Source organism: Priapulus caudatus, unplaced genomic scaffold, assembly GCF_000485595.1.
Source record: "Priapulus caudatus unplaced genomic scaffold, Priapulus_caudatus-5.0.1 Scaffold72, whole genome shotgun sequence".
In the NCBI taxonomy this organism is placed as follows: Eukaryota; Metazoa; Priapulida; class Priapulimorpha; order Priapulimorphida; family Priapulidae; genus Priapulus; species Priapulus caudatus.
In genome coordinates, this window is record NW_014577133.1 from 443,980 (window position 1) to 457,792 (window position 13,813).

General features: G+C 50.0%; 1 protein-coding gene across 1 annotated transcript in view; it reads left to right on the plus strand.

Annotated features, from left to right (window-relative positions):
- Positions 1-13,813, plus strand: part of LOC106821417 (roundabout homolog 2-like) — a 71,888-nt gene that overhangs the window by 55,166 nt on the left and 2,909 nt on the right. The window contains exons 13-22 of the mRNA XM_014826205.1: positions 800-976; positions 1,357-1,481; positions 2,419-2,635; positions 5,202-5,317; positions 6,188-6,359; positions 7,000-7,182; positions 8,361-8,517; positions 9,538-9,688; positions 12,033-12,231; positions 13,193-13,588. Of these exons, the coding sequence (XP_014681691.1) occupies positions 800-976; positions 1,357-1,481; positions 2,419-2,635; positions 5,202-5,317; positions 6,188-6,359; positions 7,000-7,182; positions 8,361-8,517; positions 9,538-9,688; positions 12,033-12,231; positions 13,193-13,588 (1,893 nt within the window). The remainder of the gene's footprint in view (positions 1-799; positions 977-1,356; positions 1,482-2,418; positions 2,636-5,201; positions 5,318-6,187; positions 6,360-6,999; positions 7,183-8,360; positions 8,518-9,537; positions 9,689-12,032; positions 12,232-13,192; positions 13,589-13,813) is intronic.

A 13,813-nucleotide genomic window follows, 5' to 3' on the forward strand; every position in this document is an offset into this window, starting at 1 on the left:
TGGTCGAGATTAGGTAGGGGGTCGGGTCAGGGGTCGGGTGGCGGTCAGGTAGGGGGTCGGGGGTCTGGTCGAGATTAGGTAGGGGGTCGGGTCAGGGGTCGGGTGGCGGTCAGGTAGGGGGTCGGGGGTCTGGTCGAGATTAGGTAGGGGGTCGGGTCAGGGGTCGGGTGGCGGTCAGGTAGGGGGTCGGGGGTCTGGTCGAGATTAGGTAGGGGGTTGGGTCAGGGGTCGGTTAGGGGGTCGGGGGTTTGGTCGAGATTAGGTAGGGGGGTCGGGTCAAGGGTCGGGTCGGGGGTGTCGTTTGCGACGAGGTTGAAGAGGCGCGGGCGTTTATTTGTGGATTTCGTGGTGTTGGGTAGTGGTGGTGTGGGGTTAGGTTTATGGTGTTGGAGGTAGCGAGTGTGTTTTTCGTTAAAGCAACGATGATAGAGCAGTTATCTCATGTGAAGCTAGGGGAGTCATGTGGTGGAGAGATTTTGTAGTGGCGTCATGGGGAGTGTCAATGTTCAATTTCTCAAGAATAGCATGGCATGTTTGTTTTGGCACGCATACGTATTGGTTAGCAGGAAGAGTGTGTGCGTGAGTTTGTGCAGTGCAGAGTCAGATTTCGATTTGCTAATTTCGCGTGAGTAGTGCAATAACGTAGTACGTGTGTGGCAGGCATGTCACTCAATAGTCTTGCGTTTACTTTTCACAATGCTGTAGCATGATTTAGTTACTGCGTTGACAAAAACGAATGTATGAGTCTTTGAAAGACTTTCGAATCGTGATTAACGTCCGTGTTGTTGCCGTGTCGCAGGTTACTTCAGTCTGGATCTGCAGGAAGGCTGGGTGACCGTCGACGACAAGATTCCGACTAACTCGTTCGTCATCCGCGGCCTGCGTCCGGGAACGCGGTATGTGTTCCTCGCACGCACCATGAACAACCACGGCCTGAGCTTGCCCAGCCCCATCTCCGAGACCATCACAACTAAAGGTGAGCGTGTGCCGGATAGGATAATTCCGTGTGCGGAAGTAATAGCCATGCTGTGTGGAATCAGGTTGCGATTTAAAACTTACACCTTATTAAAAATTACGAAAAAACTGTTGAAGTCGGGTAGCGTTGACAGTGCTCGTTATTGTGTTCATCATTAGTGTTGTTATATGTAAGAGAGAGGCAGTGAGCAAGATATATATATATATATATATATATATATATATATATATATATATATATATCAAGAGCTAATAATACATTATATAATAATATATGCAATAATTAAATTAAAATTAATTAAATTAATAAAGATTCTTCACCGTATATTATCAATGTGCGCCTCTCACCGGAGCGTTCGCTACTCGCGCGCATTGTTGCAGGCGGACCACGGCCGACGGTGGCGCCCTACAACCCCGAGGTGGTGCGGCAGAAGCTGAGCAAGAACCACGTGAAGCTGAAACAGGTGGAGGCATTGTCGTCCACCGCCATCAAGCTGTCGTGGGAGGTAAGCCGCTCTGCATCCTCGGCTCTCTCTGTAATCTTCCTCCATACACTCCTCCCGCACACACCCCCACACAGTAATTGCTTATGAAAGGAGTGCTGTAGCTTGTCATCTTATAGGAGAAGATGCAGGGATGTCAGCCTCGTCAGGCAGGCAAAGAAGAGAATGCGTTTTTCGAAGAGATTTTTCGCGTTCCCATGATAATTCGGTGGATCTCCCCGCACGTCACTGTGACGACTTCTTGGTTAATCCCGGGAATTCCTATCTCCATGGTGATCTATCAGTCTATCCTCTGCATTCCCGCCTTCTTGGTGATTTATTGGTTTATCCCGCGCACTCTGTTTCCATGGTGATTCGTTGGTTCATCCCCCGCACTCTGTTTCCATGGTGATGCATCGGTTTATCCCCAGCACTCCTGTCTCCGTGGTGGTCGATCGGTTTATGCTCTGTACTCCTGTCTCCATAGTGATTCATTGGTTTATCCCCCGCATTCCTGTTTCCATGGTGATACATCGGTTTATCCTCCGCACTTCCGTCTCCATGGTGATACATCGGTTTATCCTCCGCACTTCCGTCTCCATGGTGATACATCGGTTTATCCTCCGCACTTCCGTCTCTATGCTGATTCCTCGCTTGACTTCCCGTGTATCGCTGTGTGACGATACTCTCCTTCCATCTGCTTCCCCTCATCTGATACCATCGTCTCCCCTTCATGGTACACTTGTGTGTGTGCGTGCGTGCATGTGTGTTTGTTGTGTGCGTGTGCGTGTGCGTTTGCGTGTGTATTGTGTGCGTGTGCGTGCATATTGTTTGCGTGTGCGTGCATATTGTGTGCGTGTGCGTGCATATTGTGTGCGTGTGCGTGCGTATTGTGTGCGTGTGCGTGCGTATTGTGTGCGTGTTCTTCTGCTTCTCTTCAACAACCCTCCCCTTCTTGCAGGTGACTGGCAACAAGGAGTACCTGCAGGGCTTCTACATCCGCTACCGGCGCGGCAGCGGCGACTACGAGACGGAGAACCTGCTCGACCCCGACGCGACCTTCTACACGCTCGAGGGCCTCGGCCAGTACGTGCAGTACGACTGCCAGGTGCTGCCATTCTACGACGCCGTCGAGGGCCGCGTCAGCAACACCGTCACGCAGCGCACCCTGGAGGACGGTAAGTGGACGAGCGCGGTGCGCATGCTCCGGGGGGGGGGGACGAGCTGGCAGCGGACGAACGCGCGTGGGGGGATTTATTAGAGGGGGCGATGGCGGTTGAGCCAGCAGCAGTGGTGGTGGCAGTGGGGTGTACTGTGTAGGTGCGATCTCGTATGATGGTGGGAGCACAGGCACTTGAAGCGTTTCAATAAAATATAATGCTAACTTAACAATACGAAATCTATTTACTACCAAATTCGTAATGTTTTTATACTCTCTTTCACCTATTATTGCCAACAGTTTCCTGTAAATTCCGTCCAAATCCTATGTGCAACAAACACTGACTGCCGCCATTCCTCACGCGGCTGCAGTGTGCACACTGACACTTATATATATAGTACACTATAGTAGAAACATAGTATAGATAGAAACAGAGTATAGAAACATTAAGAATTTGGTAGTAAATAGATTTCGTATTTAGTTAGCATTATATTTTATTGAAACGCTTCAAGTGCCTGTGGGTGGGGGGAGGGTTTCTGTTAGGTTGCTTCTTCATTTTATTGTTTTAATCGTGCAGAGTGGAGGCACCCACCGTGAAGACAGTGGCTCACGTTTGAATTGTCCGACCACTTGCTATCACTCGCCTGATCCCTGGGTTGGACTCACCTGACCCCGGGTTGTGACCCGCCTGACCCCTGGTATGCGACCCAACTGACTTTGGGTTGAGACCTACCTGAGCCCTGGTTGAGACCCACCTGAACCCTCGTTGAGATCCGCCTGACCCCTGGCCAAATTATAATAACTAAGAAGCTGGTTTTTCACCATTGTTGTTGACAAAAATTTTCATGCTTCTCTGCACATTTGATTGTGGGTCACGTTGTTTATTACTACTACAACGTTGACACCACAGCCAGAGAGTAGTGACTTGCTTATGAAATTGGGGTTTGGTTTGTTACGCACGCTGTCGCCCGATCTTGCGCGTGCGTTCGTGCGTGCGTGCGTGTGTGCGTTCGCGCGTGTGTGCGTGCGTGCGTGGGTGCGTGTGTGCGTTCGCGCGTGTGTGCGTGCGCGCGTGCGTGCGTGTGTGCGTGCGTGCCTCTGGTGGCCACGCGTATTTGCATCCGCGAAGCACTTGCTGCTAATCAATAGGAATAAAGCACACGGCTGATCAAAGCCAAAACGCATTACGCCGACGCAGAATCACGACGACGAGTCTAATTGTTTGTGGATCTGTGCGGCGGCGAAAGCGAGGCAGGAAGAGAGATAAAGCGAGAGGAGATAAAGAGAGAGAGAGAGAGAGAGAAGCAGTTGGAAGGAGAGGGAAAGATAGCTAGAGAGGGAGAGATCGAGATAGGAGAGCGAAAGATAGCTAGAGAGGGAGATTTCGAGATAGGAGAGGGAAAGATAGCTAGAGAGGGAGAGATCGAGATAGGAGAGGGAAAGATAGAGAGAGATAGCAATAGAGGGAGAGATAGGGAGAGAAGGGGAGGAAAAGAGATATAAAGAAACGAGATAGACAGAAGGAAAGAGAGAGAGAGAAATCTAGAGAAAATGTCTGAGAAATAGAGAGAGAGCTCGTCGCAAGGAAAAAGTGTTCGCGTTCAACGTATGCTGCGACACACACACACGCACACGCACACATACACGCACGCACGCACACACACACGCACATACACACACACACACACACACACACGACACACCACACACACACACACACACACACATTGCACACACACACACACACACGACACACACACACCCACACACACACACACACACACACACACACACACGCACACACAGACACACACACACACACCACACACACACACACACACTACACACACACACACACAGCCCCCTGCGCGCACTTTGTTACATGACGCTTTTCGGCGGCAGCACACCTCGGGTCTGATTATAAGCCATGTTCGCACGCCGCGTACACAACCTCCATACACTCATGATGAATCCCGCTGCCACACCGCGCCGTGCCCTATTACTGCGAATTTAACGCGGCACCTAAAACCTGTGAAACCTTCGCTAATCAATAGACAACCTCCGGCGGGGAGTGTTTGCGCCCCACGGTAGACAGATAATAGCGGCTGCACACTCTAAGGTGCCACCTGATAATTATAATCATCAGTGGTGCACAGGTCAGGCTGTGCGCGTGCGTGTGTGGCGGCTAGACTCGAGGTGGTTCTTTATGCCTGGGTTCTTTCTGGTGGTTCTGCACTCGCATGGGCTCGTTGTTTGGTCTGGGGTGTAGCTTCTGGGTAAGCTGGGAGTAGAAATGGGTTACCACTGTCTGTCGTGTATAGATAACTTTATTAGGGTTGTGACTTTCTGCCATAGGGAGACATCTAGTGTAGGGTTTACCACTGTCTGTCATGTGCAGGTAAATAGAGGTGGTTTACCATTACCATTAGGAGGTAAATATTGGTAAACCACTGCTTTCTGCCTCAGAACTACGGTTTAGGGTCCTGAAGGTGACTAAAGATTGTCGAGGTGGTGGTGCAAAGTATCAGTTATGCCAGATGGAGGCTGCCAGAGACTAATCATCCATGTTTTTTTCACTCCTTCAGTGCCTTCAGCGCCACCTGGTAACATCCGACCGGTCGTGACCAGCCTGACCAGCATGACAGTGTACTGGGACCCGCCACCAGCAGACAGTAGGAATGGCATCATACGCAGCTACAAGGCAAGTACACCCACACACACACGCTTCCTCAGATACGTAAAGACACGCATCCTTGCACCGATCATGCAGCCGCCTCTTCTTGAATGTCAATCGGTTAATTGAAGTCAATCGTTAGCGTCGACAGACTGTACGATCGGCTCTTTCGGGCTATAGTAGTTGATTACCTACTGGGAGGTGAATGAGCGGTGCGTTAGGATGGTGGTCACGTCTTCGAAAGTGTCCGTCGGAAGGTGGTGAATGTGATTAATGATCGATTGTCGCCGTATCGCAAGTCGTGTCTGCTCACAACAGACTGTGCAATGGAGGGAGATACATGTTCGTGTGTGTTCGCACATGTTCACATTTGTTATCACTGTTCATGTGCGTTCATGCATGTTCACATTTCTTATCGCTGTTCATGTGCGTTCATGCATGTTCACATTTCTTATCCCTGAGCATGTGTGTTCGTACGTGCCACTGCGTATTTACGTGGTTCATTCAAGTGTATGCGCCCATGTATATATATATATATATATATATATACACGCTCATGCATATCCACGTTATGTAGTACGCACTTTCGTGTACTTATTTACGGTCACGCGTGTGTCTTGCGCGCTTTTCACGCTTTTTTCGTGCATGTCACTGGCCTGATTGGTTACTCACTTGGCTTCGTGTATTTCGCGTGTGTCTCGCGCGTTTCAAATGTATTCACATGTTTGTGTTTCGCGTTTGTTTCATATATGTGTCTACGCGTGTGTATTTTACACGTGTCTTCGCGCATTCAGGTGTCTTCGTATGTGTGTGTGCGCGCTTGCGTGGATGTGTGTGTGTGTGTCTTCGTATGTGTGTGTATGTGTGTGTTTTTTACACGTGTCTTCGTGCGTTCAGGTGTACTGCCTCGGCAGCGACACGAAGTCAGACGAGAATCGCACGGTGGACGGTGGCGACACCTACCTTGCGCTGAGCAACCTGACAACGGGCATGGAGTATCGCGTGCAGATCGTCGCCGAGACGATCAAGGGCGTCGGCGTGCTCAGCGAGATAGTGCCAATCACCATCGGTAAGCCCCGCCCACCACCAGTATGCCCCGCCCGCCATTGATAAGCCCCGCCCACCACCATTAGGTGCTGCCCACCATCGATAAGCCCCGCCCACCATCGATAAGCGTGGTTGAAAGAACGTAGTTGCCTTTGGTCAGTTACGGTTCCTGTATTATTTGGCATATAGTTGTCATACTGGTATATATATTACTGTCCTCACCTGCACACACACCCACGCACGCACACGTACACACACGCATGCACACACACACGCGCACGCACACCACACACTACACACACACACACACACACACGACACACACACCACACACCCGCGCACGCAACGCTACACACACGACACACGCACACAGCACAGCCCGCGCAACGGCAGCACGTACACATCGCTAGTCGGCATGCACAGCACACACGCGGGCACACAGCACAAGCACCGCGCCGCACGCACACGTAGCCACACCCACGCATGCAGCCACCACGACGAGCGCGCCACGCACACGTGCACACACTCATGCACACACGCACACACACACACACGCGCACGCGCGCACACACGCGCACACGCACACGCACACACACATCACAACCCCCACAACTCCCACACAGACTAACATCGCCGCGTGGGTCTCTCTCTTTCCTGGACAGACGAGGCAGCGCTGGCGGCGAACGACCCGACGCTGGGCGACAAGTTCTCGGAGCTGGTCAAGGAGCCATGGTTCATCGGCGTCATCGGCGGCATTCTCGTCGTGCTGCTCGCAATCCTCACCATCTGGCTCGTCCGCCGCAGGTGCCGCCGCAGCAAGAAGCTGCTCAAGACTCATTACAACGGTGAGCTGTATGCTGCGCGATTACTGCTGCTGCAGTTGTTGTGATGGTTACTGTTATAGTTACTGCTACAGTTATTAGTGCAGTTACTGCTGCTTCTACTGTTACTAGTACAGTTATCAGTCACTGCTGCTGTTACTGCTACTAGCTGTTACTGCTGCGGTTACTGCTACTGTTACTGCTACTGTTACTGCTACTGTTACTGCTGTGGTTACTGCTACTGTTACTGCTACTGTTACTGCTGCAGTTACTGCTACTGTTACTGCTACTGTTACTGCTACTGTTACTTCTACAGTTACTGCTCACCTGAATCACCCAACATTGAAAAACAAGCTGGTTTAGAAAAGATAATAATGCTCGCGCTGGGATCATACAAAATCACATGACGTCATGAGTCAGTCAAAGTTTGGTAGACGCGTTCAGCCACTCGGAAATAGAACGTGAACGTTTTGCAAGACTCTGAGACTGAGAAGGTTAAATCCATCAGAATGATATTCGATGTAGCGATTGCAAGCTTCCCTCGTGTGGTGCCGTGATAAGCAATTGCTATTGAATATATTCAGGCTGCGGGAACCACTTAAAGATTTTACATATAGAGAGTCGATTTGGCTTGAAGTATGACCGTTCTTTTTTCGAATGTAATGCCATTATTGCATTGCGATTCCGAAAAATTTAAACGGGAACTCCATAAAATGAACCATAGTGTAACATAAAATAATGCTTGCAGCAGTAATAATGTTTGCCCTCCCATATCACTGACGGTTATTCACTAGGATGTTAGTGGCAATTGTCTGTGATACTACTAATAGTTACTTGCCACGTAACTGCCAGGCACTTGTCATGTAACTGCCAGGCACTTGACATAAACTGCCAGACACTTGCCCTATAGTTTCCAGACACTTATCTTGTAACGGTCAGAGACTTGACATAAATTGCCAGGCACTTGCCATATAGCTGCCAGGCACTTGGCATAGCTATGGTCCCCATGTTACTCACGGTTATATACTTGCCATGTTACTCACGGTTATATACTTGCCATGTTACTGACAAGTATTTGCTACATTACTGATGGCTACTTGCCATGTTACTGACAGTTACCTTGCCACGTTACTGACAATTACTTGCCATCTTGTTGACAATTACCTGCCATGTTACTGACGGTTGCTTGCCATGTATTGCAGCTGTGCCCGTGAAGACGGATGAGACGCACCGTGCCAACCTGAATGCTCGTGAGGCGCTGTGGGCCGAGCACAACCACGTCGCCCTGCTAGCCGAGCTGCAGAAGGAGAACAACCTACTCAGCAAGTTCGACATGCCACAGCACAACGATCTGAACAGGTGCGTGTATCCATTATCAACCAGCGGCCATTATCAGATTCACGGCGTCGTTCAAAGAAGTATATATATATATATATATAAACATGTATATATATAAAGATGTATGAAGATATGCTCCACGGTTCTACGTCAAATTGATAATAGTATCGTGTACAATGAAACAAAAGATTCTAAGAGACGAACCAGTTAGTTATATCGTGAAATGCGGGTTAAGCGAATTTGTTGCAAATTCTTGTCAATTTTTACAAATTGACTTCGGCGTATTATAGCCATTTTGTTTTTATCACTGGCAGAAATGGAGTAGTATGAAAAATTCCGAGCGAAATTTATTTCTGAAAGACGATTTGTGCAAAAGCTAACCGTGTAACTCGTGTATAGGCAGGTATTGGTATATACAATAAAGCCAGCTCCAGGTGCCTGTTATTCTGTGCGTGCTAACTCACTCAAATTCTTTCTCTCGTCTCATTTTTCCTGTATGGCTCTCCCAGGCTAGTAGTGTATGTATGTCAGTGTGGGGAGGAATGAGGGTAGGATGTCTGGTCGCATAGGCTAGTGACACATATGTAATTACGTGCGTTCACTGAGAAATTCTTGATGAATCACCTGATGAGTAAGCTAACATTCTGAGGAAACGCCTCGCGCTCTCGCCTCGCTGTTTGTCGTTTGTTTCTCTGTGGAATAAAACATGTTTTGCTGTATATGGCACGGATGAGGATGAGAGGCAGGTACGAATGTCTAATGTAGGAGTGGGGAGGATGCGGTTAAAGGGCAGAGACTGGTGTCGGAGTGGAAGGGATGAAGGGGGAGAGCCTAATATCGGAGTGGGGAGGATGACGATGAGGGGTAGAGACTGGTGGCGGACACCGACTACAGTCTTCATATAGCTGACCTGCGCGTGACCCCTCACCACCACCGCGTGAATCCTCCCCATCCACCCACCCACCCACCGGTACCCGTTGCCTGTCGACACTGCTGTCGTGTGACACGCTCGCTCACGTGTCGCTCACGTGTCTCTTGCAGTGCGTCCGACTACGCCGAGGTCAACAACATACACACGCCGAACCTGAAAACGTTCTACAGACAGCCGCCCGGCCTCACCCAGCCGTACGCCAGTACGAACGTACTCATCGGCAAGCCGACCAACAACATGGAGCGACCGCCTATTCCGCAGGTACGCAAACATTAGTGGCTAACGTCAAGATATAGTAATATATAGCGCCAAGATATAGCAATAATAATAAAGACATGATAGCGCTCTATACCCTTTAGCCCTTCCTTGAGGCGTGTGACGCTCACGGTACGTTAATAGGAAATTGAATGGAAATTTCGTAATTATTGATTGGTATAATAGTAAATTTGTGTGGTCGTGGTAGTATTTGTCGAGGAGACGGGCTGTTAGGGTGCGGTTGTTGAGCAGGGGTTGTTACATAGTGCGGGTGGGTGTGTAGGTAAATAGAGAATCCCTACCACACGCTGGTTGCTCGATATTCATGTGTGTAGTTTAGCTCGGTTCAGTACAGGTTAACGGCAAATAGAGCCCACTTCACGCTTCACACATACATCTACTCACGCGCGCATGCAGACACGCAAGCACACATGCCCGCACACACGCAGACATGCACACATACACGCACGCAGACAGGCAAGCACACCCGCATGCACGCACGCACGCACGCATGCAGACACGCAAGCACACATGCCCGCATATACACAACAGACATGCACACATACACGCACGCAGACAGGCAAGAACACCCGCATGTACGCACGCATGCAGACACGCACGCATGCAGACACACGTGCACGCACACACGCAAACATTCACACATACACGCACGCAGACAGGCAAGAACACCCGCATGCACGCACGCATGCAGACACGCAAGCACACGTGCACGCACACAGACATTGTCAGGTCCCACATATCGGCTGGGATCTGATTCTCAGACATGAACACACACAGACACGTAAGCACACAGACACGCAAACACACACGCACGCAAACACACACGCACGCAAGCACACACGCACGCGCACAGACACTTGTAAGTGTCAGCTGCTGACGTTTACCGCACTTATTATAGCGTTTATTAGCGTCGCTTAATGTCATTGTCCAGTGAAGTAAAGCGTTTAAGCGTTAACTACATGAGAGAGAGAGATGGTGTTAATTGTTGCTTGGGGAGATACAGAGAGGAATCCGAGAAGGGATGTAGCAACCAGAAGTGAGAGCTCTAGAGTGAGAGAGAGAGGGATAAAGAGGGAGCGAGTGAAAGAGAGGGAGAAAGAGAAAGGAAGCGAGAGAGAGAGCGCGCGCGAACACCACAGAGAGGGGGGAAGCGAGATAGAAAGAGAAAGAGAGAGGGGGCATGTGATAGAAATAAAAAGACAGGGAGAGAGAGAGAGAGAGAGTGAGAGAGAGAGAGGAGAGAGAGAGAGAGCGCACGAACACCACAGAAAGGAGGAAAGAGGGAGTGAGCGAGAGCGAGAAAGAGAGAGGGGGGGGGAAAGCGAGATAAAAAAGAAAGAGAGCGAGAGGGGGAGAAAGAGAGAGGGGGCATGCGATAGAGATAAAAAGACAGGGAGAGAGAGCGAGAGAGAGAGAGAGAGAGAGATAGGGTCACAGATACTGGGAGTCTAGATAGTAGGAAGAAGGGAGGTGCAGTGAATGGGATATTGGTGTGGATGATTTCACTTGATTAAGACGTATAACGCACGGCGACATATAATATTCACACTGCTCTCATATGATTGCAACGCCGTGCCACTCGGGAGATGCGATCGGTGTGCGGGCATTCCTAACAGCACAGCAACGAAATTTTATACGATCCCCGCATTTGATAGGCATGGGTGAACCTTTAATTAATGTGAGCGCACACAAGGTGTTATTGATTTTCGTTCCCCGGGCGTTGTGTTGTCAATAACACAATAACAGGCTACTATAGGAGGCGGGACTGGAAATATGCGTAAAACAAGCGTTGATTGTTAGGGAAAGATGCTGGGAATAGGTAGTGCAAATAAAGTATTGTAGTAGTTTAAATCCTACTGGCTTTTAGAGTCAGTTTCTCTCTCTCTCTCTCTCTCTCTCTTGCTCTTGCTCTTGCTCTCTCCCTTTCTTCCTCTCTGCCTTCCTCCCCTTTCTCTCCATCTCTCTCCCCTTCTCTCTCTCCCTCCTCTCTTCCTCTCCCTCCTCAATCTCTCCCTCTCTTGTTTATCCGTGTGCGCGTGCGTGCGTGTATATTCATGCGTGCATAGATGCATGTATGTATTATCACTACTATCATATAATATTATTATAGTTTATAGTATATTTAGTTATCGTTATATAGTTATTAGTATATTATAGTTTTCCCCATTACTATGACTCCATGACATGCCCTTACTGCGTACCCAGCAAACGCAGTAAGCACTGCATATATACATCCTAGTAACCTGTGTACGCGCTATGTAAGAAGATGTATCATCTCCCGAGTCTTCCCTGCACGTATTTTAACGAGCCGTCTCCCCTTCTGTTTTAGCTGCCGGAGAGCCAGCGCGGTTTCGTGCCCATCGCCGCGTCTCCGCACCAGGCGAGGTCGGACCGCATGTGCTCGGGCTCCGACGACAGCTGTGTGAAGCCGGAGGGCGTCAGCAGCGACACGAACACCGACAACAGTCGGCCGAACACAGGTTCGTCCCAGCTACGGTATATGCATGCCGCCGACGACTGCGTAGACGGTAGGTGTGGTGGCGGGGCAGCACGCTCTCTCGCTCTCTCGCGCTCGTTTAGTTTGCTCTACTGTGTCGCTCGCTTGTGAACTCTCCCCATCTCTATAATTTTCCCTCTATCCCTCGCTCTCTCTTTATCTCTCTCTCTCTCTCTCTCTCCCTCTCTCTATCTCTCTCGCTCGCTTTCCCTGTCTTTTTTTTTATCTCTATCACACGCTCTCTATTGCTTTCTCTCCCTCTCTCACCCTCCCCCTCCCCCTCTCTCTCTCTTTCTCTTTCTCTCTCGCTTTCTCTCTGTCCCTCTCTGTCCCTCTCTGTAATTCTTTTTTTCCTTCTCAGATATGCTTTCTCTCAATTTCTCCACTGCCTATCTCTTGCTTACAACTCTGATGCTATCAAATTTTCTGTCCAAACGCATGTATTATAGAATAGCCTGCGATGTATTCTCGGCATAATTAAATTTCTAGGATCCGATCCTAAAATCATTCTCGTATCATAGCATATGTTCATAACTTCTGCGGATATACTAGATGCATGGTTGAGCTATGCTTCGTAGTGGGCTGCAAGATCAAAGCAGCGCCGTTGATAGACTGTGCTCTGCTATTGTTACTCTATAGCGAGAGCATCAGTACGGTGTACATTTTACGTGCCGACACTAAACGCTAACTAAACTAAACTAACTAAACTAAACACTAAACACATCTTACGTGCCGACACTAATCTTACGCACATCTTAAGCGAGGTAGTATGGCACTGGGACTACGTGTACACAGTGTTGTTTCCTCTCAGCACAATCACCCTCACCATAATTCGTATTGATAAAATTAGCAATCCCTCTCAACGTCTCCATGTCAAAGTCAGTTAAGCTGCTTCATCTGCAATCTGAGACCTACGCTGCTAGTAGCTGCGTCTTGTTGAGGTGATAGAGGTGACTGTGCACTAATGTGCTTTCCTCCTTGTCTTACTTCAGACATGGTTCACGACCCGCACGTCTACTCGGAACACGAGCGCATGATGAGCCCGCACTACAGCGCCGGCGGCGGCGCGGGCGCGTACGACGATGGCGGCGCCCTCGCGTGCCGCATGCGGCCAGCAAGCCGCAGTTCCGCGCGCCGCCGCAGCCCGGCCAGACGCGCCCGACGTGCTGACTTCGCCGACATGCTTCCCCGCCCCCCGGAGCACCCGCCCCCCCGACGGACATCGACTCTCCCCAGACACCCCGCCCCGCATGCACAGCCCGACGCGCGCGGCGGTCGCGGCGGCGTCGCGGGGAGCCAGGGCTCCAGCGAATACAGTGAGTATGCAGGTCGGAAGCAGGGGTGTGCAGTCGACGCGACGCGGCACGCGAGGCAGTCTGATTGTGATAGTAATGATTACTTACACTTGTATGCACACGCACACGCAGCGCATGCATACACGCAGTCACACAACGCTCGCTTGTACTTACGCTCGCATTCACATACGCACGCACGCACATGTGCACTCACACGCACACACACTCCAAGATGCTGAGTGTTTTTAACTTGTATTGTTGACACGCCTGCACAAAGAACCCACGAAGCCCCGTACACCACGATTCCTCCTCCACCTC